This window comes from Zonotrichia leucophrys, chromosome Z (genome assembly GCF_028769735.1).
Source record: "Zonotrichia leucophrys gambelii isolate GWCS_2022_RI chromosome Z, RI_Zleu_2.0, whole genome shotgun sequence".
Lineage (NCBI taxonomy): Eukaryota > Metazoa > Chordata > Aves > Passeriformes > Passerellidae > Zonotrichia > Zonotrichia leucophrys.
In genome coordinates this window covers 23,441,834-23,466,927 of record NC_088200.1, presented here as the reverse complement: position 1 = coordinate 23,466,927, position 25,094 = coordinate 23,441,834, and the positions used below count along the sequence as shown (strand labels likewise).

At 41.6% G+C, this 25,094-nt stretch overlaps 1 protein-coding gene across 2 annotated transcripts in view; it reads right to left on the bottom strand.

Moving 5' to 3' along the window:
* CEMIP2 (cell migration inducing hyaluronidase 2) overlaps positions 1-24,755 on the bottom strand; it is a 49,738-nt gene extending 24,983 nt beyond the window's left edge. The window contains exons 1-6 of one of the 2 annotated variants that reach the window (XM_064735711.1): positions 24,609-24,755; positions 12,039-12,375; positions 7,579-7,719; positions 6,470-7,031; positions 3,222-3,391; positions 1,789-1,977 (exon numbers count right to left, since the gene is read on the bottom strand). In XM_064735711.1, coding sequence (XP_064591781.1) covers positions 1,789-1,977; positions 3,222-3,391; positions 6,470-7,031; positions 7,579-7,719; positions 12,039-12,363 — 1,387 coding nt within the window. In that variant the 5' untranslated portion in view covers positions 12,364-12,375; positions 24,609-24,755. Of the gene's footprint in view, positions 1-1,788; positions 1,978-3,221; positions 3,392-6,469; positions 7,032-7,578; positions 7,720-12,038; positions 12,376-23,961; positions 23,981-24,608 lie in introns of those variants that run through there. The other variant, XM_064735712.1, reaches the window with a different exon arrangement.
* Between the last annotated feature and the right edge of the window lie 339 nt (positions 24,756-25,094).

Below are 25,094 nucleotides of genomic sequence, written 5' to 3'. Positions count from 1 at the left end.
CCTACAACTTTTTGGTTTCCCTAATACAGAAAGGTAAAACCAACAAAAAAACCTAATAAAACAACACAAGAAATAATTTCAAAACAACACAAGAAATAATTTCAAAGGATTATGCGTTCATCAGCATGTCAAGTTTACCATTACAGAGAAAATTCATTCTTTGCGGAACAAATATGTAGAGTGGAATGTGGATTTTTTAGAACTGTATACATTACTATGACAAAGAAAACTACATTGAGGGTGGCAAAGAACCCCAAGTGGGAAAGCTGACTTTAAGTTCAACTCCTTTAATATCCTTTTAGTTAGGATTTACTTTCAAAAAAAAAAAAAAAGCCAAGATTTTGTGTTTTACACTGCAACTTGTGAAAATGTGATTTTTTTTAACCTTTAAAAGCAGCTGTTTTTTCACAGCACATGATTTCCAAGATGAAATAGAGTCCACACACACACTACTCAGTAGTGACAAGAAGCTTCTTAAACTTCATACTGCAACCTTACAGCTAAGTTTGCTCTTTAAAACACTGTGCCCAATAAAACATACCACATGACACTTAAGAACAATGCCCTGGAAATATCATATTCAATAGCACTAAGTTAGCTCTGCAGCTTCACTCTAACTGGTATTCTCTGATGGTGCAATCACGTGAACGCGGATATGCTTTCCTCACACTTGAGATTACTCAGTGTAGTACAACATACACGACCTGTGCTAACAAATGTGAGAGACGCAAATTTCTCCACCAGCAGGACAGCCAGACTGGCGGATCCTTAAGGCAGAGATGTACAGGGAAATCTGATGGTGTTGACAGAGAACTTCCCACCCAGTATGATGAAGAGCACTTTGAAGAAGAGGAAGTTGCACTGTGCAGAAATTAATGGGACAAAACCAGACTGAAAACAGCACTCATGAGCTGCTGCAAACTAACACTGCAGAACAACACTTGTTAGTTTGTGCTAAGGACTGATGCTGCAGCCCACCAGGAGTGAGAAGGGAAGCTCCAGACCAGAAGCTGGAGACACCAGGGGGGAGGGTGGTACCATGGAGCAGGTGTGGAGCAGCAGAAGGAAAACACAGACGCCAGCATAGCTGGCAACCCAGTCCCATGGGAGGCTCTTGTGATGTCAAGCAGAATGACTCAGATAATAAAAAGGAAATGGTCAACAACATGCAAGACCATTTACTTGTGCATCACACCCAAAGGAAAAACAGATTGCAACTACTCAGGGATATCCTGTGAGAGCAGAATCTTGGAAGGGCCACTTATTTTATAACCATTTTGTTGGGGAGGTAGTAAAAAGGAGACTGAGGGAAAGGAGAGAAAAAAAAAAAGGTACAGATTCAAAGATTGCAATTTTCTTTTTTCCTTCCTGTTTTCATTTCTACTTTTTTAGTAACAACAGAAAAAAATTATAATGATACCAGTTTAAAAGATGAGAATGACACTATAGGCAAGAGAAACAAGAAATGACCACAACAGCTATTCAAGCATGTGAAAAGACAGAAAGGAGCCAAGGAAGGAAAACAAGTCTAACCCTACTGGAAAAAAAAATAAGGTATTCAATAAGCCTGGGAAGAAATGTGAAAGAAAAGTTAGCATGGTGAGCTGTGAGGCAGACCTGACATACAGAGCCATTTTATAACAAGGAGAATTACATATCCATGTATGTGGTAACAAAGCCATACAGCGATTCGAGAAAAGGCTGCTCTTCACTGCTGACACTGCAAGAGCCTGTCCAGCAGCAAACACATACTTCACACAGACTCTCAGGTGGTGACTGCTCTCATACCTTTGACTTTAACCTGATGCTTGGTGCACTCCGTGCAGGGAAGGAGGGTGAACTCCTCTGTCTGATACATTGAATAGTCTGTGCTCGCAACCACAATCTTGTCTCCAGGCTCCCAACTACTAACATCATCCAGAAGGTTCAGTATTACTCCACCCACCGCTTCCACCTGGAAGCCTGATATTGGGACACCTAGTTAAAAAATAAAAGAAAAGGAAACAAAGATTATACTCACCTTTATATTAAACAATTCCCAAGAAGATACTAACAAAATATATAAGAGATTTTGCAGGCCCCAAAGCCCTCTAAAGTACTGCTCTGCCCTCAAACATGCCAGTGTGAGATGTCTTTACAGCCTGCTTACTTATTGGATCTCAAACAAAACAAAGGTAAAACACAGAAACTAATGGTGACTGGAATAAACTATGATTTTTTTTTTCTTCAAAAAACCCTAGTATCTTATGGCAATAATTTGTAGGTCCAGCTACCTCTGCTTGTTTCAAGTGACATTTTTTTGCTGTCTTAAACTGTACAGATGTAATCAAGGACATGAAAAACAACGTACAGGACTTTCTTTTTTAAGTACAACTAATAGAACAGTTTGGCAGACTAAGCAGCACACACGTAGAATTTCACTGGCTCATGATGAATTTGCATAAGTTCAGCCACTTTTGCTAACTCTTGAATCTAACTCTACAGCACCAGTAAGTAAAAGACGTATTTTGGTAGATTTTTTTTTTTTTAAATATAAGTCTTTACATTTTCATGGGGCTATCAAGAACACTAAAGGAGTAGTACCAAATAGCTCAACTGCCTAACAAATAAATTTATAACTACCATAAAAATTTTTTGAGGAAAATAGACAGGGATTATTACCCATAAAAACTCAGATCTAAGATATTTTAAATTAAAAAAAAAAACGGACAAAAGCAAGCAAGTGGTAGGTCTTCTAGCTTTTTATACCACAGATTCAACTTTGTACCTGAACAACTGCCTAAAGTTCAGCACTCTAAGAGCAACCAAAAATCGTAACAAGAATAAAGACTTTCTTTTGGCTTCTAAAGTTTGGGTTGTGTTTTTCTTTTTTTTTTTTTTTTGTACCATAATCAACATCTCAGAAGCTTAAAATCTACATGATCTGCCAGATTATGAAAATAAATTTTAAAAGTGTCAAAACTTATTAGACTCCTATCTTCATCTAAATATACTTGAATTTAAGACTCGATATTATGCTGCTCACATATTGTATACAAACAGAGTGAGAAATAGGTAGTACTGAAGAGCTGTATCCTCCTATTTCATCCTTAGCAAGAAAAAACTACTTATAGGAGCATTCAAAAATTTAAATTACAACCAGAAGTTTCAGTGAAAAAACAGCATATGAAGTATTTTTTCTTTTTCCCTCAAATGTAGAATTTCACAAAACACTTTCCTACCATCATTCCATTCGCTGTAAGCTCTCACAACGAACTTCTGACCATCCACTGTGAAAAACTCTCTCTCAGCAAGAGCTTTCCCACCAGTGCTGTGGTTTTCGTAGTTTCTCACTGATTCATTACAGGAAGAATTTCCACCACCTATGACACCAACTAAAGCCCAGGCTTGCCTGTGAAAATCAAAAGTAAATGTTTAAATATAATGGCCCTTTAAAAATTCTTTACAAAATCAGGAAAGGCAAGGAGTACAGAAGTCATAAAAAAAAACCTTTTGCTTGCTCTTCCAAATTAATTTTAAAATGTAACTTCAAAATGTAGAAGGAAATGGCCAGACATAACAGCAGTGAAAAAAAAAAAGTTTAAAATAGCTGGGAGTCCTACACACAAATTGGCAGACAAGAGCTCTTACTGGAGAGAGCTTCCATATACATTTATTGTAAAACATTCAACAAGATACACATTTTTCCAAAAGCAAATTGCTAGAGATCTGTGACAAAAGTCACACAGGATCCTACTCCCAAACAACTTTAGCAGAGCCCAGGAGGAGCAGGAGTCTGTGCCAATGTTCCTGCCATCTGCCAGCAACACCCCAAAGGAGCAGTCAGGACTCCAGAGGATCACAGGTTCCTCTGGCCAGGAGGGATGGACACAGCCAGCACCACCACAGCCACTGGTGCTCACCCCCATGCCGGACAGGCAACAGCTTTTGAATCTTTCAGGGTGCTCAGACCCAGAAAAGGAAGCGCATGCTGTTACACAACTTTCATACAATATACCACTCATGTGTGAGTGTTTGGAAATTGAAAGCAAACCACACACCACAGATAGCTGCCACCAAGTTCAAAAAAACAAGTTTATTTTTCTGTCCTTTACTGCTCTGTAATGCCATAACCATGTGTGCAAAGGAAGCAGTAGAGATCATCTATAAAAAAGCCAGACAATTTTGCATCATTAAAGTTGAATCATTCACCCCAAGTGAAAACAGTGTCAGCTAGCTGGACTGCAGTCTGTTGCTAATGATTAATTAAAAGGCAGATATTAAACCCACCTTCAATCCAGTTGCCTTTATTTTAACCCTTCTTGATGTTTTTGTTGATTGGAATCAAAAAGCCAATCAATACTTTAGCTTAACATGCTCACAGAAATACATATACATACATGTTTACAGAAGTACATACTGGGCCAGCTTTTTAGTTGCAGCAGCAAACAAGCTGAACATTTCACACACCGACATTTAAAATAAAGTTTTTTGATGCATACTTTGCATTCTACGTGTTGCAGGAAGAAGTAGAAGGGGAGAGGGCTGTAAAGGAGTATTCACCCCCATGCTGGTATCTTTTTCACTACCATTAGAGGTTTAAGAAAATGACCTGCTTTTCCTGAACAACCATCAGGGACAGCTTCTTGCCTATCTTCCACTGCAGAACAAAACAGTTTTATGTGCTTACAGAGCTTTTACCAACTAAGGAAAGCAGACAAGGATCAGTTCAGCAGAAAGGCAAAAAAGGCTGCTTTTTCCCAATTACATGACGCAGTTCCTCATTTCAGACAAACTATGTAGAGGTCATGGGCAGAGACAAATCCCAGAAACATACACCTCTCAGGACACGCTGGGCTGGCACTGGTATTCTACTATAGAACATCCAGGTCCTGGCACTTTTGGCCAAACTGCTTCAGAGGCAAGAGCATTCCATTCCACACCCCTGCGCTTACACAGCCAGTGACACAAATGTAATCCTGACGGGAACTGAGGTCAGAACATGCCATCCTGACTGACACGCCTCTGCCAAAGCACAGGGAGGAAACTAACTGGAATCCAGATGTCAGGGGATAGCAAGGGATAAGAATAGAATGGAAAAAACAAATGACCAATTTCCTGGAAAACACTGGACAATAAGAGGTTATACAACACCATCCCAATAGAACAACAACACACTGGGTATGCTTTGCACTTGTATTGTTAACTCAGAATCACAGATTCAGTAGGCTGGAAAATACCTCTAAGATCATCAGGTCCAGCCTTTGACTGATGGCCACCTTGTCAACTAGACCATGGTACCAAGTACCACATCCAGCATTTCCTGAACACTTCCAGGGATGATGACTCCACCATCTCCCTGGACAGTCTGTTCCAATGCCTAATAACCCGTTCCCTTAAGAAATTCCTCCTATGTTAAACTGTAAAACTCTCCTGATGTAGCTTGAGGTTACATCCTCTTGTTCTGTCACTGGTTGCCTAGAAGATGCTGAATCCCACCAGGCTTGTAGAGAGCAATAAGGTCCCTCTGAACCTCCTTCAGTTCAGGCTAAACATTCTCAGCTCCCTCAGCAGCCCTTCATATGACTTAGTACACTCTAGACTCTTCCCCAGCTCCATTGCCCTTCTCTGGACACACTCCAGCACATCAGTCTTTATTGTAGTAAGGGGCCCAGAACTGGACACAGGACTCAAGGGGTGGCTTCACCAGTGCCCAGTGTAGCACTGCCATGGCCCTGCTGGCCACACTATTGCTGATACTAGCCAGGACCTTCCTGGCCATGAGGGCACATTGCTTTGTGCTGCCCAGAGCAGAGTGGACAACCCTCTGTGGCACAAAGCCAAATTCAGAACATGCACTGCAAAAAGTCGTTTGCAACAACAAAATGAAGAGCAATGAGGAGCAGTGTAAGTTTCTTGCTTTAATAACTCCTGTTATACTTTTTCTACTGTCTCACCATCCAAATCCTGGCCAATTGAAAGGAATGGTCAAAAGACAGAAATACCTTGTAACTGCACTTCAATCATAAAATAATTGGACAGGTCAGCTACTGTGAGAACTCTATGGAGAGGTAACATACTTTTATTTCAACAGTGCAGGAGTATGAATAAGATGTTGACAACTGGGATTAATATTCCTTAGAAATAACAGTTTGGGTTGGAAGGAACCTTAGAGATCCTTTAGTTACACTCATTGCTCTTCCAATGTCATACAATTAAAAGCTTCACCTAGCAACTCTTACCTATCTATGTCTTAGTTTAATTTCTATAAAGAACAGTGAAAGCAAGTAATTTTGAGTAAGTAAAAAAGTATGTCACACAGACACCAGTTTCTGCACTGTACTGCTAACTGAATGCTATTATCGTAGCTCTAATTACAACACCAAGAACTCTCTGAAAACTTTATGAACTATCAAAGTTTAACAAATCCCCCACAGCAGAATCTGCGTGTCATCTTTAATCAACACAAAGGGGAAAATAAATTACTTACCTGTAACTTAATCCTCTGACAAACCTACTTCCCAGAAGATTCTGAATAGTCACTCTGGTTTCCTCCAAAAGATTTTTAGCAGCTGAATCTCCTACAGCAATAGCAATAATGCGACCAGGATGCCCATTTTTCAGCAAGTTCTGGAGCTTTAAGCTTTCCTCTGCAAATTCATGAGTATCAAACTTCAGCACTTCCAAAACCTCCGCTGTATCCTGATCGATCACTCTAACATTTAGTCCTCGGGAAAAATTCTTTTTAAATGTATAATGACCATAGGCCAGCCCTGAGAAATATATAGTCTTTGACAGAAGAGTCCATGATACCTTCTGGTGCCCGTGCAACTCCAGCGTTCCTTCAGGGCCCACGCCAATAAACTTTTTGCCAAATTCTGGCACATCAGCACCTTCGTTTGACTTCCCATACAAAATAATAGTTGCTTTGGATTTATAGCGGCATTTCTCTGCTCCAACATGAAGCATTCCACCATCCTTTATCAGGATAAATCGAGTTCTCAAGGTAATATTTTTAGAACCTTCTTTATCATCACCAAAAACAAGTAAACCTAAAGGAAAAAAAATATTTCTGTACATCAAAGCAAAATTCAGAGAGACTCAATTAACCACATTTTGCAGAAAGAACAACAGAAAAATTAGAGATTTATTTTCACACCCATGAATTAAGCTGTTATGCTCTTACATTTATTTAAGAGTATGTGAGAAAGTAACTGCTACCAATTGTGATTCATCTTTCTAAGCATTTGCTGGTTTATTCCTAATCTTTTCTGTCCGTTTGGTAGGAATACTAATATACAACAGTTACCACTGGAGGACAAACAGATTGAGTACTGCACAGGCTACTAAACAACCTTGGTTTCCTATATGGCACAGAAAACTACATCAATGCTACCCTGAAAAGATACTAGAGTATCATCATAGAGAATTCGTCTTTTGAATGATATACCCAACCTGGCAGCAGGCCAAAAAGTGCAAAAAGCTTGGGAATTGGTCAATAAGCCACAAGATAAAACTTTCAACATATTTTTTGTGCAATCACAGAAGTAAAAAACATGCAGGACACTGAAGCAAGGTGTTCATCTCGCTATTTCATACCTCCATCTTGTATAACTATAGAGTGTACTGTAGCATCTGAGTTCAGACGAAATAAATCCCCTTTTTTGATAATAACTTGTTTTTCAGGATCTTTTCCAGGGCTCCAGTTTTTAAGGCGAGGATTCTGATCAGGACAATTCTCTGCAATACAATGTGAAAGCATTTTAAAAAACAAACATCATCACATCAATCAAGGCAACATTAGGATGAACAGAAATAAGAAAGGGTCAGTCACCCACAAACGACTCCCACATCCTTCTATGGTTTTGTCACTGCAGTCATTGCATTTGAATAGCCAAAAAGACACCTGAAAAACAGCCAAAGTATCAGGAGTAGGAAAGCATTCTCTACTGAATTAAACTAGCATTGACCACAGATACTTTGGAACCCCATCTGATTTTTCTCTTATTTGCTAGGTCACCTGTGGTAGATAAGAAGAGATAAGCAGAATGCAGTCAGAGAGCAATCACTGAGCACTGAAAGCCTTAGGCCAGCTAACTAGGCTAACGTGGTTATAGAGCATCTAAACACCCCACCTCCTCAAGGTCTCAACCCTGTCAGAAAGGCTGATCCCTTCTTACTTTTAAGCATTCAAATCATTCTCTCAGTGGAAGTTTACAGGAGGGACAAGACTTCCTGAAGATATTTAGTATAAAACCTAACTAGCTAGAGCAGTTTCCCGAGACATGAGACATTTGCATCTAACTTAAACATTTGTAGCCCTTAGGAAGTCAGCTTAAATATCAGGCTACAAACAAGAGCAAAGACACACACAGTCCTTGCTGAAAGCCACGGCACTACACAGGCTATAAACTGAGCTACAAGGGTAGGAAAGAAGAGACAACAGCAAGAAGTGACAGGCTTGTATGATTTCAGACAAAGTTACAGCAATGCAGTATTTATACCACAGACCTCTTTAACAAATTAAGCATCTGAGTAATGTGGAAGCATAGACACACTACAAAAACTGGAAAGTAGATTCCTTGGATTATTTTATCAAAATTAAAAATGAAAATTAAAAAATTTAAATATATTTTTCCTGTGCAAAAGACAATAAAAAAGTTGCCAAAATAAAGATGTTAGCAGGCCAACTGAGGTTAACAGCCAAAATAGCCTTTTCACATCCTGTCTTCTGAGGAAATACACCCACACTTCTGAAGTGCTACTTCGGAGGCAAAAAGCTACCAGAAATAGTCCATCCTTGCAATAACTAAAGAAACCAAAACCTATCCACAAGTTTAATACAAGCCAGCCTTAGTTTTGCTAACAAAAATGTTTTTCCTTTGGTATTAACTGTCTGCATTACAAATCCCTCCCAACTCAGGAAAGCCACATAAACCAAGATTTGACTACCAGTGGGGAAAAATTAGCAAACTGCAGAAACGGCAGAAGGCAGACAAGTAGTATTATGAAAATAAAAACAAAATAAAACCTTTTGGGAGGATCCTATGAAGACAGCTTTTTTAAAATGTAATTCAACATGAAGGAAAACTGAAAAGCCAGGAGAGCTGCAATCAGCAAGACTGCTGAGCATTCACCAGATAAAGGCAAGTCTATTGCCTGACTCATGCAGAGTTCCTAATCCCTTTTCCCCAGACAACACACACACAAGCACTGTGAAGAAACACTTATTTCCTGGCTGGTAGCAAAGGGCAGTGTGAGGAAACCATGAGTCAGCAACCTGATGACTTCTGCTTAGTGTGATTCACAGAAGAAAAGATCTAGTGAACATATATTTTCCTGCTGAATCAGAAAGAAGATGTACAAAACAGTGCCTAAAAAAAGAAAATATTTTAAAATCTATTGTACATTACAATCCAGCAAGAAAGCTATCAGAATCAGAACCAGGCACTCTTGTAAAGTAAACATGCTTTTGGGGCACAGTGTGTCAACTTTTTGGCAAGTAGATCAGATGTTTAGCAAAAGTATTTTGAAATTCTCCCTTAGCAGTTCTGGTGGGCCACATGAAAACATCAAATATTTAGAACTTCACCATATGTTATCTCCGAAATTATGAAGTAGATTTTACAGATAACAGTTACTGCCTTTAAAGTTAAATAAAAACAGAAGCACAGACCAGAAACTGTTAGGTAGTGATGACCTTGCCAAATTTAGGCACTCATGTTGAAAATTTTTCAAGTCAAGCCTCTGCTTCAAAACATTTCTGTAAAAATGGGTCAGCATTCCTTCAGGTTTAGTAGCTTCTATTGGAGCTGAGGGGCAAAGTAGAATTTCTGCAAGTAGTGGAGTAAAAGTTCACCACCCCCCCCCCCACAAGAAAGCATCCTGACCAAAAAAAGGTCCAATGCTAGAACCTTTCATGGAGAGAAATTTGACAGGAGAAAAAGACAACCAGGGAACAGTTCTCAAGATACAACTAAATAGTTACTTTCTACTTGTTTAGACACCATGTCTAGAACTCTTAAGGCCTCTGGGAAAAACTTTGAGTGTTATATTATGCTCAGCAGAAGTTAATAAGACTTTGGCAGCTACATTTTCAGAGGATCCTGTTTACTCTAGGCAAGGTCCAGCTGAGAGCTGGAAGAGTGAAGAACTTTTCCCTGTCTCCCCAGCTTAACCTTGCATCAGAGGCCTGGGGAAATGGGGAAGGAAATTGCATTTCCATTGATTCCAGTGTTCAGGACTCCTTAGATAAGTCAGGAATACAGAGGCATGGCGGAAACAGAAACCAGCTGATAAGCAAGAACAGAAATGCTGACAAGCAGCATCCTCCCTTCGGGGAAAGTACGGTGGGGGTTTACAATTTACATGCATTTACTACAAAGTGCCACATTCCTTCCACTGCCTTTTAAACAGCCATTAAAGGTTCTGACAATATGGATTTCCAACTAGTCCTGAAGGTAACACACCTAAGGGGAACTGGTGTTGATCACTGCAGTACCACACGTGCTTGGGTCAGAGTTATTATGTTTATGTACATTAACATTTCAACCTGCTGGGGAACTTTTGGGGAGTTTCTGTGACATCCATACTGCAAGATTAAAACATCAGCCAGGCTTTCCTTAGTCCCTGTAGGAGTTTCTCTCATGTCAGCGTTTCACAGTATCACAGAATAAATAGGGCTGGTACAGACCACAGTGGGTCATCTGGTCCAGCCTCCCAGCTGAAGCAGGGTCATTCCACAGCACATTGCACGGAATCGTGTTCAGACAGTTGTGGAGTAGCTCCAGTGATACTCCACAGTCTCTCTGGGCAATGTGCTCCAGTGCACGGTCATCCACACAGTAAAATTCTTCCTCATATTAAGGTGGAGCTTCTTATTAACTCTTGTCTTACTGCACAACAGCACCAAGAGCCTGGCTGCACTCCAAAGTACTTCAGAGTGTTAACTGGTAAGTCACTCTCCAGTGTCCTCTGGAATCTGTCTGCAAGGAAAGTACTTACTGCATATGTACCCATTACCAGCAGTATGTATCATAACAGAGGAATGATCCTCCACTTACTAGTCCCTAAGGTTTTGTTATTTTCCTTCATAATTTATTAGGAAAGTTCAGCAACTTCACCCAAGGAGGTAACTCAGCAAGCCACCACAAAGAGCATTTCTGTTGGATATGTACATTTATTTTGTACTGTCATCTGAGACCTTCAGTTGGTTATCTGATTTGTTCAGCCTTTGTTGCACTGACTTTGGAAACAGCATCTTTTTGATTACTATGTCAAAAGCCACTGTGAAGTCTGTTATTACAATAGCCAACAGTTTCAATTCAAAATCTTGTTTAGCTTCTAGAAAGCTTCTGACTTCCAAACAAAGTCACCAAAACAACCCACACTCCAAACTGTACTACCAATATTTAGCAACTACACCTCATACCATCTGCTAGGAGTAATTGAATAGAGGGATGTACACTTTGTGGTCACATGACCTATTGATGCCTTAAAACCACTGACACATTTCAGAGATTCTCCAAATTCCAAAAGAGTAGCCCGTTTTCTAAGATGAGCTGAAAACAAAAAATCAGGACTAATATATGAAAAAAGCTCCCTGCCCAATTTGCAAACAAACAAAACAAACACATACTATTAGCACAGGTTCTCAAAGACTTTTAAATTATTTGACTTTAACACTTTTTTACTGTCTTCCTTAGTTACTGCTGAAACAGACAGGATTCAGTTTTGTCTACAATTCATGAACAGATGAGACAGCTTCTGCAGATCAAAATAACTATGCTTATAAAACATTCATGCCTCTTTCTCCCCTCACACATAATCTTTATTTACTGCTATGCCTTTCTGTTTCATGTAAGTAAATTAAAGCATAAGTAATAAAAACAACACTGATAACAAAAAAGGAGCTGATCTTTGCCCCCAGTCTCTGCCTCCTCTGATCTTAAAATCACAGTCAGTGTCCTGTTATATTTCAACAATAATCCTGACGCTAAATTATTGGGTTATGTTCACAAGTAGCATAACTTCTAAGATGATTTTCTTAATGAACTTACCATCTGGAGCATACTTTGAAGCTATTCCCAAAAAAATCCCCAGTGCAACAAAAAGTGAAAGGCTAGAAACGGCAGAACAAATAAGAGTATTTTTGTGTCTGTTGGCTTCTGCCTGTCGGCGGTGCTGCTCCACTGGCAAGGACGAGAGTCTTGTCTGGGCTTCCTGTCTGGCCGAGGTAAATTCTGCTGCAGCATGGCTCTGCGAAGGCGGTGGGGGACGGAGAGGGGCAATTCTCCCCGGGACGTACCCCGAAGACCTGTGACTGCTCCCGTTCTGAGGACGGAGGAATGCAGGGGAGCTCCCCCTGGTATCAGTGCCTTGCATGTTATAAAGTCACTGGAACACACACACAGAGGGGGAAAAATAAAGAGACAGGCTTTCAGAATGCAGATCAAAATGCAGGAAATAAAAAAAGAAACAACAGCAAAAGGCGAATTTAAGCCACCTGTGTCAAGAACAGCCACTGGAGCTGTGAATATTTACAAAGTATCTGTTACTCAGTCGCTACTGGTCACTTGCCATGGTATAAGCGCATGGAACAACTTATGTGTCTTCAACACAAATTCAAAAGAATGTGGTGTGGGAACCCAGTATTTGTGGGAACACAGACCATTTCTTCACAGTTCCAGTGGGTATTTTTCACTGAGTATTTTCACAGTTAACTTGTATTATGAGATTAAGAAATCAGATTAACAATGAGAAAGCTAGCAGCCCCTGCTTTCCCACAGTTATGCAAAGAATGTCTAAATGTATTTTTTCTGTACACAGAAGCTGAACAAACTCCTCACTTTCCCTTACTGAAAAGAAGTTTAAAAAGATAAGCCTGCCTTCTACACTGGAAGCTCTAAAAACTGTTTATATTAAAATACCAAATACTTTTTTATTTCTAGTCATGCTGATGCAACTTAGTCAACATTTTTAATAAGCTGAGGTGCATAGAGCCAGAAAACTCTGGATTTACTCACAGCAAGATTCAATTGACAGTAAAGGTACATCAGGAATTGTTCTATAAGTCACCTACATCTTATTCAGGAATCCTTGTGATTTTTTTCTGCGGACATACCTGGACACAAAGCCTGGAAGCAACATGCCTGCTCCAGATCTCTGCACCTATTGCCCAGAAGTGAGTGCTGCTCTTATTTCAGTTATTAGTATTGTCCATCTTTCTTCTGAAGCATACCAAGAAGAAAGCATACCAGTGCCATCCCTGCCTGGCCCATCCTCAGCAGTAGCTCTAACTCACAGCTCTAGTTTAAGAGACAAACCTGCATTTGATTGTTTTCTCTGGTTTTCCAGTCAACAGTGTTGCACAGAGTATTCACAAAGCTGGCATAATTTTTTTAAATCTTCATTATGATTAACACTTCTTATAGATGAAACTGAAGGATGTTCAAGTTTCAGTTAACTGAAACCTAACTTTTGAAACTAAATCCTGAAGGGGATTTAGGCATAGGTCATGTGCATTAAACAGCAAAGTGTAGGAAAAATAAAAACTACTAATTATGGAAGAGTATAAAGATCCTCTTTCTGCTCCATTAACAAAGGGAAGTCTGAGCCATACTCTGAAGTGTCAGGCATGCTGATGAAGGAGAAATGTGACAACTGTAATCTTATGCTGAGACGCAGCAAAGGAGCCTTTTGTTCCACATGCTGCAAAATCTGATAGTTCACTGTTTCCAGGAAAAAGAGCTGTTACTATAGAACAGGCTGGATTACCCTTTGATGGGAGACAATGCATCTCCAGATGTAGGCACAATGACAATGAAGGCACAGAAACATTAACTGGAGTAGCTATCCCAGAGTGCAAAAATTATTCCAAGTCCTCCAGAAATGCTTCTTCCACCTGTTCCTTATAACAAATTGATTTTCAGCATTCTCCTTTCTGTTCTTTGACAAACCAAATCCTCTGTTCTCACACTTAACTGCCCAACCAGTTATGTGCACTGTGGAACAGTTTGCTTTACCCTCATATGGTTTTACTCAATTTATCACCTCTCAGAAATGAAAGTAATCTCTGTGTTTTAGATGTGGTTTAAAAGCTAGGTAGAGATGGAGCTTTTCTGCTAGTTCAAAGGCAGTATTTATATCTTGATAAACAAATGTTGGATTAGCTTCTTAATTAAGCATTTTAAGAAATCTGATCCAGCATTGAGATTTTCTTTTTTTTTACGGTTTGAAACCCCAACTCTTAAATTTGACTAATTTTTCAGTTAGGACTGAAAAATTCTGTGACACTGACAAAATTATTACAGTGTTCATTATAGTGTAATATCAACAGTTAAAAAGTTTTTAAACTACTCAGCTATAGCAACTGAATCCAGATTGGCTATGCAAGAATTGAAACAGTTTTACAAAATAATTTTCCCACAATTCTTCCCACCAAGCTCTCCTAAAGTACTGCCAGACCTCTAAAGAAATAACAAAAAAAAAACCAAACAAAAAACATTAATTACAGCAGCCATTGGAAACACTCGTGTCATATTTCAAACATATTTTGTGTTGTACAATGCATTCTGCTTTGTTAGCAGCCCTCACTTTGGCAAGTGTAGAAGGTTTTCAACTGTCCCACTCAAGTGAAAACATGGGTCACCCCAAGGATGGGTGGGAAAGAGATGGTAGAATTGCTGTCTTAACCATTACTAAATAAAAATAATTACACTAAGCCAGTAAGGAGATACTCAGTACATTCTAAACTCACCATACAGTTTTCCATTACAACAGGAGTAACCATTGCAATGCTTCCTTCCCTCTTCATGCGTTATTTGAAATTCTCTAGCTGAAAAAGGATGTCTTCTATCTTGTAGAGCAGCTACTAGCTTTTTTGAAAGATAGACTGATAATCTGATGCAAAACATTGGCTTGTTTATTTCCACTCTGTGGAATACTTCAGAGAGCACCACACAAAAGCAAGTAGAGTAATTGTCTGTATGGCCAGTTATGCACCAGAGAATAACGCAATTATTTGGCTGCACAAATACAGTTTGTGTGTCACAAATACAGCACAAATTTTACTCTGCAAATGCATTTACAGAGTGAAATGCAGGCCAAAATACCCAAACTGCTGAACTATTTAAATACCACACTGAAAATTCCTATGCCATCTGAATTTTCCCATGTTTCCCTTTGACCTGTGCCTATGCCATGGTCTCGTAAAGGAACTCAGGATCTGGGCATCTCTTCCTGATGGCCAGTCCCAGACAAGAATCTCTCACTTTTGCAGTTGTACTGTGGTACGCAGAATGGTGCCACAAATTTTACTTTGCAGCTTGCTTCAGAGTGCTTTCAATAACAGTTAAGTTCTCACACCACATACAACCAATTAGCTAACATTTGTACAGAGCTCTATCTGTACAAATGTGTTATTTGTCATGCCATTTAAAAATGCTGCTTTCTCACTACTCCCAAATTTTTTGCACATCAGCTTTCAACAAAGTATTATGCAAGATTTTAAATCCATTATTCAACAGAGCTTTTAGTCAGAGCCACACTTAAGCATGTGCTTCAAGCCCACCAGTAAGAGGCAAGCTTCCCTGCACAGACTCAGCTGGAGGATCTCAGATGCTTCAGCCCATGATGTATCTGGAGTACCTCAGATATTTCATTGCCACCCATCTGCTGGATGACTGCACTATTTGCATATCGCTCTTTTGCAAGAGTAGTGCAACTCCACACAATCCAGATTTCTACTCATGCACCCCCTCCTACAGCATGAGCAAGCAAACAATTACTTCTCATACTGCTCACATCAGCCAAGCCAGCTTAAGTTACCTTAAATTAGGAAAAAAAAAAAAAAAAAAGGTTTATTTTGCACAGCTTCCGAGTGATTACCTGCAAGTCTGGATATGTCAACAGAGCAACTGAGCAAGCAGATGTGGACAGCAAACCCCAGCTTGCAGACAGCAGGGAGCCGCTGAACAGGCTGCAACATCTCCTGTCTCCTCAAGTATTCCTTCACCACTTTTAACTTGTGCCACTACCACACTCTCATACAAGCCCACATTGTTCCACACGGTCAGAAACTGGAAACATATACACTGTACAGCCAGGGCATAACATATGAACCTCCTGAGACATGCCTGAGCGCTCGGAAGCAAGCAGCGTGCTTATCCATTACTCATTTTGGGGCTGGTTTCCTGGAAAGAAATTGGCTTATTTTACCAGATAATTCAAAATGTCACATGACACCACCCAAAAAGTGGGGGAAAACCCAAGATATTTTACACTTCTGTGTTGTCACATGCTAAGCGTAATAAAATATGTCAAACATGCTAATAAACTCCCACACCTGCACCATCTGAAAATGTTGTACAGAATGGTTGCTTACCTCATAATTCATGCCTCTCTTTAAGCACATTTTAAGGATCATAGGTCTTAAAAATGAAATAAAAGAAACCAGAAAACATTACATACTTCTGTTGATCTGGGCCATCAAACTACACCAGCTCTAGTGCTGACCTATTACCACACTGTCTAGTCTCAGAGTATACAATTACTGCTCAGGAAAAGACTGAGCAAAGGGTGGAGGAAAACACATACACAAAAAAATATTTTCCCATGCAACACAGTAGTAAATTTGCAAACATTAAGCTGAGTGCATGTGTCGATCTGTTGGAAGGTAGGAGCGCTCTGTAGAGACACCTGGAATGATTGGATGGGTGGGCAGAGTCCAATAAAATGAAGTTTAATAAGTCCAAGTGCCAGGTCCTACATTTGTACCACAATTTCTTGCAATGCTACATTCTGGGGACAGTGTGGCTGGACAGTGCTCAGGAGGAAAGGGACCTGGGGGTGCTGGTCAGCAGCCGGCTGAACATGAGCCAGCAGGTGCCCTGGGGGCCAAGAAGGCCCATGGCATCCTGGCCTGTGTCAGGAATGCTGTGGCCAGCAGGAGCAGGGAGGTCATTCTGCCCCTGTACTCGGCACTGGTGAGGGCGCACCTTGGGTGCTGTGTCCAGTTCTGGCCCCTCAGTTTGGGAAGGACGCTTGAGCGTGTCCAGAGGAGGGAAATGAGGCTGGTGAGGGGCCTGGAGCACAAACCCTGTGAGGAACGGCTGAGGGAGCTGGGGGTGTTCAGCCTGGAGAAAAGGAGACTCACTCTCTATCTAAAGGATATCTCTATCTACTGTAAAGGAGACTCACTCTTATCACACTCTACACCTTCCTGAAATGTGGCTGCAGTCAGGTGGGTGTTGGTCTCTTTCTCCAGGCAGCAACTGACAGAACAAGAGGACAGAGTCTTAAGCTGCACCAAGGGAAATATAAGTTGGTTATAAGAAAAAGCTTTTTACAGAAAAAGTGTTAAAATACTGGAATGGTGTGCCCATGGAGGTGATGGAGTCACCATTGCTGGATGTGTTTAAAAAAAGACTGGATGTGGCAGTTGGTGCCATGGCTTAGCTGAGGTGTGTCAGGGCATGGGTTGGACTTAATGATCTCGAAGGTCTGTTCCAACCTAATGATTCTGTACCACAAAAGTTATTACTGCTTTCCCGGTAGAGGCACTTGTCTGGTACAAAACCAAAGCGCAGTGAGAAACCCATGAAAAGGAAAGGGGACATGAAATCAGTATTAAAAAGCTCCTAAGTAAAAACAATCACTGAACAGAATGTGATGTCAGGCAAGCTCCTAAAGCATGACATGCACACCTTTGTAGACCTTCAAGCTGGTCAACCACAAAAGAAATGCAAATTTCAAGTGTCTTGGAAGTCCTCAGGTCAAGAAATCACCTCACCAGTAAGAACAATTCTAGACAGGGTGCCCATATGCTTTCTTTCCTGGTTTCACATTTTCTCGTTCTGCCTTATTCTGAAGTTACACCTATTCACTAAGACAATAGACAGCATATTGGACGGAACCTACTTTTCCACCCATGTACAAAAGCTGGAAAGAATATATGCACAGTAAAATGCACTGCTAAGTCAAGAAACTGTTGGAAATCACAGTATTTAGAACAGCCTGAAAAATCTCAACTGAGTTACAAAGAAAATCTTTAGAAACTTTACTGACATCTACACACATATGTGTTTTCTGCATGCCTCCAACAAGTTTTCTCCCATGCTCCACATTTTCAGAAGAAAATTAGAGCATAAACCAGCAAGAAACAGAAATATAAGAATGGTAAAAGTCACAAAACTTAGAAGATAAGCTCTGAATTTCCTGTGTAGCAATTAATAATCTTTATGATTTACTTGGCATGTAGAAAACGGGTAAAATTGCAAGGTCCGTATTTCTTAAACCAATTCTTTCAAAGTACAGAATCACAGAACCACTTCAGTACCACGCATCAAGAAACCAAGAAGTGAAACCATGCATTATATTTACAGTATAAGAGAAGGATTATAGATAGAAATAACCTTTGTCAGCTAGTCTAATGAAATCTTGGAGAACACAAGCCTCTCTCCAGTTCAGAAGAAATTTCAAACTTATATACAAGTAGGGAAAGTTGGAGTACATATGTCTAGGTGATAGGCAAAACAATTAAGCTATTATCTATGGATTCATGAAGACAATGAGGTGAGGGGCAGAGGATGGTGAAAAAATTGCATTCCAAGGGAAATAAGTAAATAAACACTCTGGAATAGAACTGGTCTGTGGGAATAAGTACGAAATTATGGTCAAGTAAAACCACTCCCACGTCCACAGCTGACAGCATACAGGAGAGCCATGAATTTCATTGCTATCCTCTTGTGCAGGTGTTTGGCAGATCACCATTAAGGATGAGACAAAGACCAGAGGGTATTTGTAAAATAAAAATGGTTCCCTGCTCCAAAGACAACTGGGCTTTTGTCCTTGAGTTACAGTTTGTGTGAACAGGCTCTACAGCACTGATCTGTTTCACTTACAGAGCATTTGATGCAGCAGATGAAGTATCTGATCTTGCAGAAAGTTTATGTACAAAACCTGGGAATTTTGTAATGCTGCAGATACGCATCTTACCATAGAAACTGAAGGGACATGTTTTTTCCAGTTCCTAGACACTAAACATGTAGGTAAGCTTTCAAGAATTCTGAATTGACCAGTAGACACTGCAATTTTCAGTCTGCTCAAGCAGAACTGTAGTGGCTTCAGATTTTGCCCATTGAAACAAAGAAACACAAGCCAGCAGCCACAGAAAACTGTAGTCAGCGTTTCTAAAACAGTATCTGACACTTTCAGTGAGTTCTACTTTCCTGCCCTTTGTTTCTTTTTGACACAGTTTATCTTTGTAAATTATAAATTGGTGGAAGTCTATTCTGTTTTTCACTCACTGTTTAAAAAATAGCATATTCTGCTGGAGGAAACCACGTAGAAACAAATGAATTATCGACAACTTAAATACAGCACATCCAAGAGCACACTAGGAAACACGGCATGTGCCAACATAGGCAAAATGAATGGAATAATTTTTACTACTCCACTTTCAGAAATGAAATGTTTAATAATTTGTGTAAGAGATCAAGAGTGGAAACTTGCATTTTAGTCACCCATCTGTCATTTGCTTGCTGCATGAGTCACAGATTACTTGGGCCCCAAGCCTGTAACATGAGCAAAAAAGTGGTCGCCAGCCTCACAGGGACATTGTGAGGGTTAGTTCAGAGAACGCTTGGCCTCAGCTCAGCGATGCATCTGAGTACAAGTCTACTTCTAGGTAAATAAATAGCTACACTTAAGTCAACAACTTTCACATGAAAGTGATGGATTTGCCACACTCACCTTAGGGAACCTGAATAAGATGGTAGGGAAAAATCTAAATAAAAATCAGGGAAAAGCATTTAAACTACTTCTCATACGGACAATAAGAAGCGGTATACAGATATCTGCAGTCTCTAGAAAAACACAAATCCCAATCTAACAACTACAGCCTAGGACTTCAAAGCAGAAAACTTTTTATGTAATGGTACTACACTTCAGAGAGGTGAAGTTGAGTTCTGGCACTACCTTGAATCACTGGGCCTACAACCCTACTCCAAAGAGAAGGACAGTGAGATTAGATATCTCTTAGTAAATTAGAAAAGCTCCTATAAATAGATTATAAGCATATATGAAAGTACAGACTATAACATGCAGTGGGGAAAAGAATCAGATTCGATATTTAGCTTCAGTAAACTGACATATGCAAAGCATTCCTGCATGTACTCACATAATCGCTTAATCATCAAAGGTTGTCATCTTTAAGTTGTATTTAAAACAAGAATCAGCATAATAACTCACTCTCTTCCATATCAGCATGTGGATTTCTTTCTTTGGCAAAGCTGTTAAGTTCTTAGAATTTTTTCTTCAGCCCAACTCAAGCTTCAGTAAACGAAATGTCACCCCTCATTCTGCATACTTGAAGGACTGCCTCAGCAGATTTTAACTGTGCATCAACCACAAAAAAAAATGCTGCTTGAAAAACTGAATTGTTGGAGTCTCACACACACATTCTTTTGTCTTGCCTTTGTATAAGCCAAGTTAAATGAGTCTGCATTAAGGAATAATTAAGAGCCGCAAATCACATCCAGTAAAAACTCTTTGAATCCCCACAGGACTCTTCATACTGGTGATGGATGATTAAGAGGGAGGCTATATGTCACTAGGTCCATAGAATCAGAAGTAGCTGGTAAAATGCAAAAAACATTTCATGCCTCTTCCCAGGAGGAAAAAAAAAAAGCTGACACAGAAGTCTTTGAACCTGTCTCAGTACTATATGCTTTGGACAGCAAGCATTTACACAGCTTCAGGGAACAACAAGGTTGCAGAAGATAATTCAGTTGAGGAGTATTGGATAAATAACATTGTCCCGAGTTTAGGAAGTCCTTGAAACACAAGCTGGAAGCAGTAGCATCATAATGCAGTGGCTTCACCAGATGACTATTACTCACTACTGTCAGACCCTGGGTAATTGCCTGGATGGACACTTGTTCTGATGCGATGTGGTCATTCCTCTACTACACTTTAAGACCTCATTTACCTGTCTTTCACCTTCACTCTTCCAAAATCACCTCTCCTCCTCTAAGGACCAAATCCCCCTCAACTCAGCCACTGCAACTGCCTGCTGAGATCAGCAACACAAAATACACCTTTACCTGATCACTTACGTCAATATGCCACACTGATTCATACACAGTAGCTGAAATATAGTACAGTTTTCATTTTGCTGTAGGAATTGTGGCAATGTAGCAGAAGGGCACAGCACATACCAGCTAAGGCATGAGGGCACAAAGTCTTGTGAAAAGAGTTTCTACTGATGAACTAAGAAGACTAACTTGACTGTGTATCTGAATGGCAAAATAATCCATGGCTCTAAAGTATCTCAGAAATCTCAGAACTACATGAGTTGAGAACCCGGTGAAAAAGGAACAATGACTTAACTTATGCAATATGATGCCTTTGTAGAATTTTGTAAAAGAAAAAACATGATATAATTCTCCTTTTGTAAAAAACACAAACAGCATATCTGGGATATGTCAAAAAAGCAAAATCTCAATCTTCAAAGATCAAAACAAAACCCAGTAATCCACCATTAGTTATGCATTCTACTGAGCTGGTGGCTACACTCATGTTTTGGCTTACCTACAGTGAATTCCATTCTAGGAAACTCGAAGAACTCCACACCCCACTGCCAAGTACTGTAACATCCTGCCAGGTATAGCTAGTCATCTTGTATGACTGCACTACTCCTTTTTACATGTTCTTCTTAATCCCATGTGCCAAGAAGATAGAAAAGCTACGAGCACATCCCTCCCATTAACCTACTTCACAACAAAGCAATAAAATCAGTTACAAGTTCTAAAGTATGCATTGTTTAATGCATATTCAGTTTTTTTTTCCATATTGGCAAATACACCACTTTTCTCCCTCAGATCTTTGCTCAACTTTTCTACTCCTTTCCAATTTCTCAGTATTACTATTCCACGAAATATTTCTGTGGATTTCATCCACATCTACAAATAATTCATTCCCATTTGTCTTGCCAAAAATATGTCAATTAAATCGACAATGAAAACCCTTCTGGTAAAAATAAGCTGAGAATGTATAAAGTCTAATCACAGTTTGACTCCAAACAAGAAACTGCAATTTACAACACAGGCTTTAATCACGTTTTGATGCATACTGTAGGTGATTCTATGGAACACCCTTACTAATGCAAAGCATGAACCTTACTGATATACTTCAGATTATATTCCTATGATTTAATTTTTTAATATACAGAAAGCAAGATTTACTAGGTGGCAATTTTCCCACTAACTTCTGTCTGAAGTTTTTAAATCACTGGTGCGTGCACACAGAAGGTAAAGAACAGTTCCTCACAAACACTGCGGGACAGCTTTCCCCGAAGTCACGCACAATGTGGCCCGTCAGCCAAGAGCTCCTTCAGCTGCAGGGCAGAGGAGCAGAGGTGTCCCTTACAGCATCAGCCTCCAGCAGACAATGCGCACCAGGGGCCCTCTCCTCCCCGGCTCCCCCAGCTCCAGTACAAGGCAGAATCAAGAGGAGATGGAGCTCCAGTCCTAGCACAGAGAGTAGCCAGAGCTGTCCCACGGGTACAGAAACAAACAGCTCCGTCCTATTCAACAGGTAAGATAAACAAAACTGAGTCACTGCTCATTTTCTGCAAACAAGACTTCCACAGCAAGAAACTGGAGTTACCTCAAAATATACAAAAACAGTCTGCTAAAACTGTTTAATGAAACTTCTGAAACACACTGGACATATAATAAAGGAAGTTAATGACTGTCCTTTGTATTTAAAGTTATCCATAATTAAATAACATTTCTAGTCCAACTGCCCAAGGCAGGCAGACATTTCTTCACAGCCTTGGTGGTAAGAATGTTGTTTTGAAGTATTTAAATAAGACTGAAAAGCACCTATCCCACTGCCCCTTGTCATTACTTAACTTCCACTGAATTACAAATTATTCCAATATTTATCAACTCAAACTAAAAAAAAAAAAAAAGATAAGCTGTAAAATAACCAAAGTAGCCCTACAAGTTGTGTTCTATCTAATTTCATATTCACGCTTAAAGTAAAAACAACTTTCTTTTGGTCCCCTAGTCTGTGAACTTGGAAGAAAAGTGAACTGTACCACCAAAAGGCAACTTCCAGTCACAGGACCTGTAAAAGCTAGGAAATGTTCAGAGGATTTCATAGGCCCTTCGGTAATCAATAGTTTTTACACACAGGGGCCATCATCTTCTACTAGTTAGTGTCTCTATCAACTAGCAACAAATCAGACGAAGTGGCTAAAAGCCTTCAGCCAATCCTTAACACCACTTTCCCCAAAAATACCGTGGAGAAATGTTCTAATATCTGTAATTAAAAAACCCACAGTGTGCCACTGGAAAACATATATCCCCATCTCAAAACAGCACACACCACCACAGCTCCTGCTGAGACCAGACGCTGAACTCCAGAAGACACTCATCTTAGCATGGACCCCACAAGACTCCTTGTTTTTGTCCTTTTCCCCTCCACACTTGCTTTCTTCTTCCTGAATCCCTTTGTGTTTGGGGGTATTTCTCATGCTTTACATATAACTTATTTCTCTGGCCTCCCTGTCTAGCTCAAGTCCCTGACATAGTCTGCTGAATGCTTTATTAGCAGAGACAGTGCAGGAGGAGCAGGCCCAACAAACTTGATCTGGCAAAAGACTTCACATTTGTGCAGGCAGTGTTCAAGATCCATGTAGACAAAGCACCTCAAAGAGCTGCAGACTCCTAAGAACAAAGATGAACCTCCCTCCCCTTACTGCTACCATGGGCCATTTCACATCAGTAGCTAAGCCACTGCAAATCTTTCTCTGTGATTCATGAAAACAGACTAATGCCACAAAAAAGTACCAAGTACTACTTTATCCTCCATATCACATTGTCTTTGTCTGCTATTCTGCTTTTAGAACTACTCAAACATACAAAATCTCTTCCCATTCAAGGAAACTGTATCACTAAATGCACACTTCAGTACCAGCAAGGGCATAATCTTCAGCACACAGCCCTCATCTAGTTGTGATGTAGCACAAATGCAGTGTATTAATCGCTGCACACCCTCCTTTCTCAGAGGGGCTGTGATGATGTACAGCTCCCACTGCTTCTTCCGTGCCTCTGGGCAAATGAAGCAGCTGTTGGTTATCAGTCACAAGGACGGCATTCCACGACAGCCCAAGCTCTCGGCGATGCCTGTGACAAGTCTCAGCCAGTCACGCCGCGATGCGGACCCGAGCCCGGTCGCTCTCCACCGCGATCGCGGCAGCACCGGACCGGGCGCGCCAACAAAGCCGCGGCTCCGTGAGCGCGGCCCCGCCGCCGCACCTGCCGCGGCCCCGCGGGGCCCACACCTGCCGGGGCCGCGCGGCCCCTCAGGGCGGCCCCTCAGGGCGGCCGCGCCCGCCGCCGCCGGCCCTCCCCGCCCCGCCGCCGGCTGCTGCTGCCGCCCCCGCTCCCTCCTTCCCTCCCTCTGCTCCCTCCTTCCCTCCCCTCTCGCCGGCCCCGGGAACAAAAGAGGCCAGTGCGGCGGAGCCCGGCCGCTCCGGCGCGGCGGCTCGGCCCACGCCCCAGCCGGCCCGGCACGGCCCGGCACCGCGCTGGCCCCGGCCGGGCCGGGCGCGCTCTCACCTGGGCCCGGCGCGGCGGCGCGCTCGGGGCGGCGGCGGCGCGCTCAGGGCGGCGGCATAGCGCTCCCCGCCCCGGACACGGCGGGAGGCCGCCGGCTGCTCGCCAACCCCGCCGCTCCCCGCCTCGGCTGCCGCCCTTACGCAATTGGCAGCGGCCGCAAGCCCCGCGGGGCGACCCAGATCGCGGGCCCCGAGCGGAGGCGGCCGAGCCCCGCCGCCGCTGCCCCGCCTCCCGCGCTCCCGCCGCCCCCGCGCCGGGGGAGGAGCGGGGCCGCCCCCGCCGCCCGCCCGCCCCTCGCCCGGCCCGGCCCGGCCTGGCCCGGCCGCACCTCCGCGCTGCGCTCCGCGGGCGCCGCACTGCCCGGCCCGGGCCTGGCGCTTCCTTCCTGCGGGACTGCATCCCTCCGGCCTCGCTGCTGCCGGGGCACCCAGGCGCCGCCTCCTGCAGCGCCCGGGCCTGGCGGGCAAGAGGAGGCAGAGGGGGGCA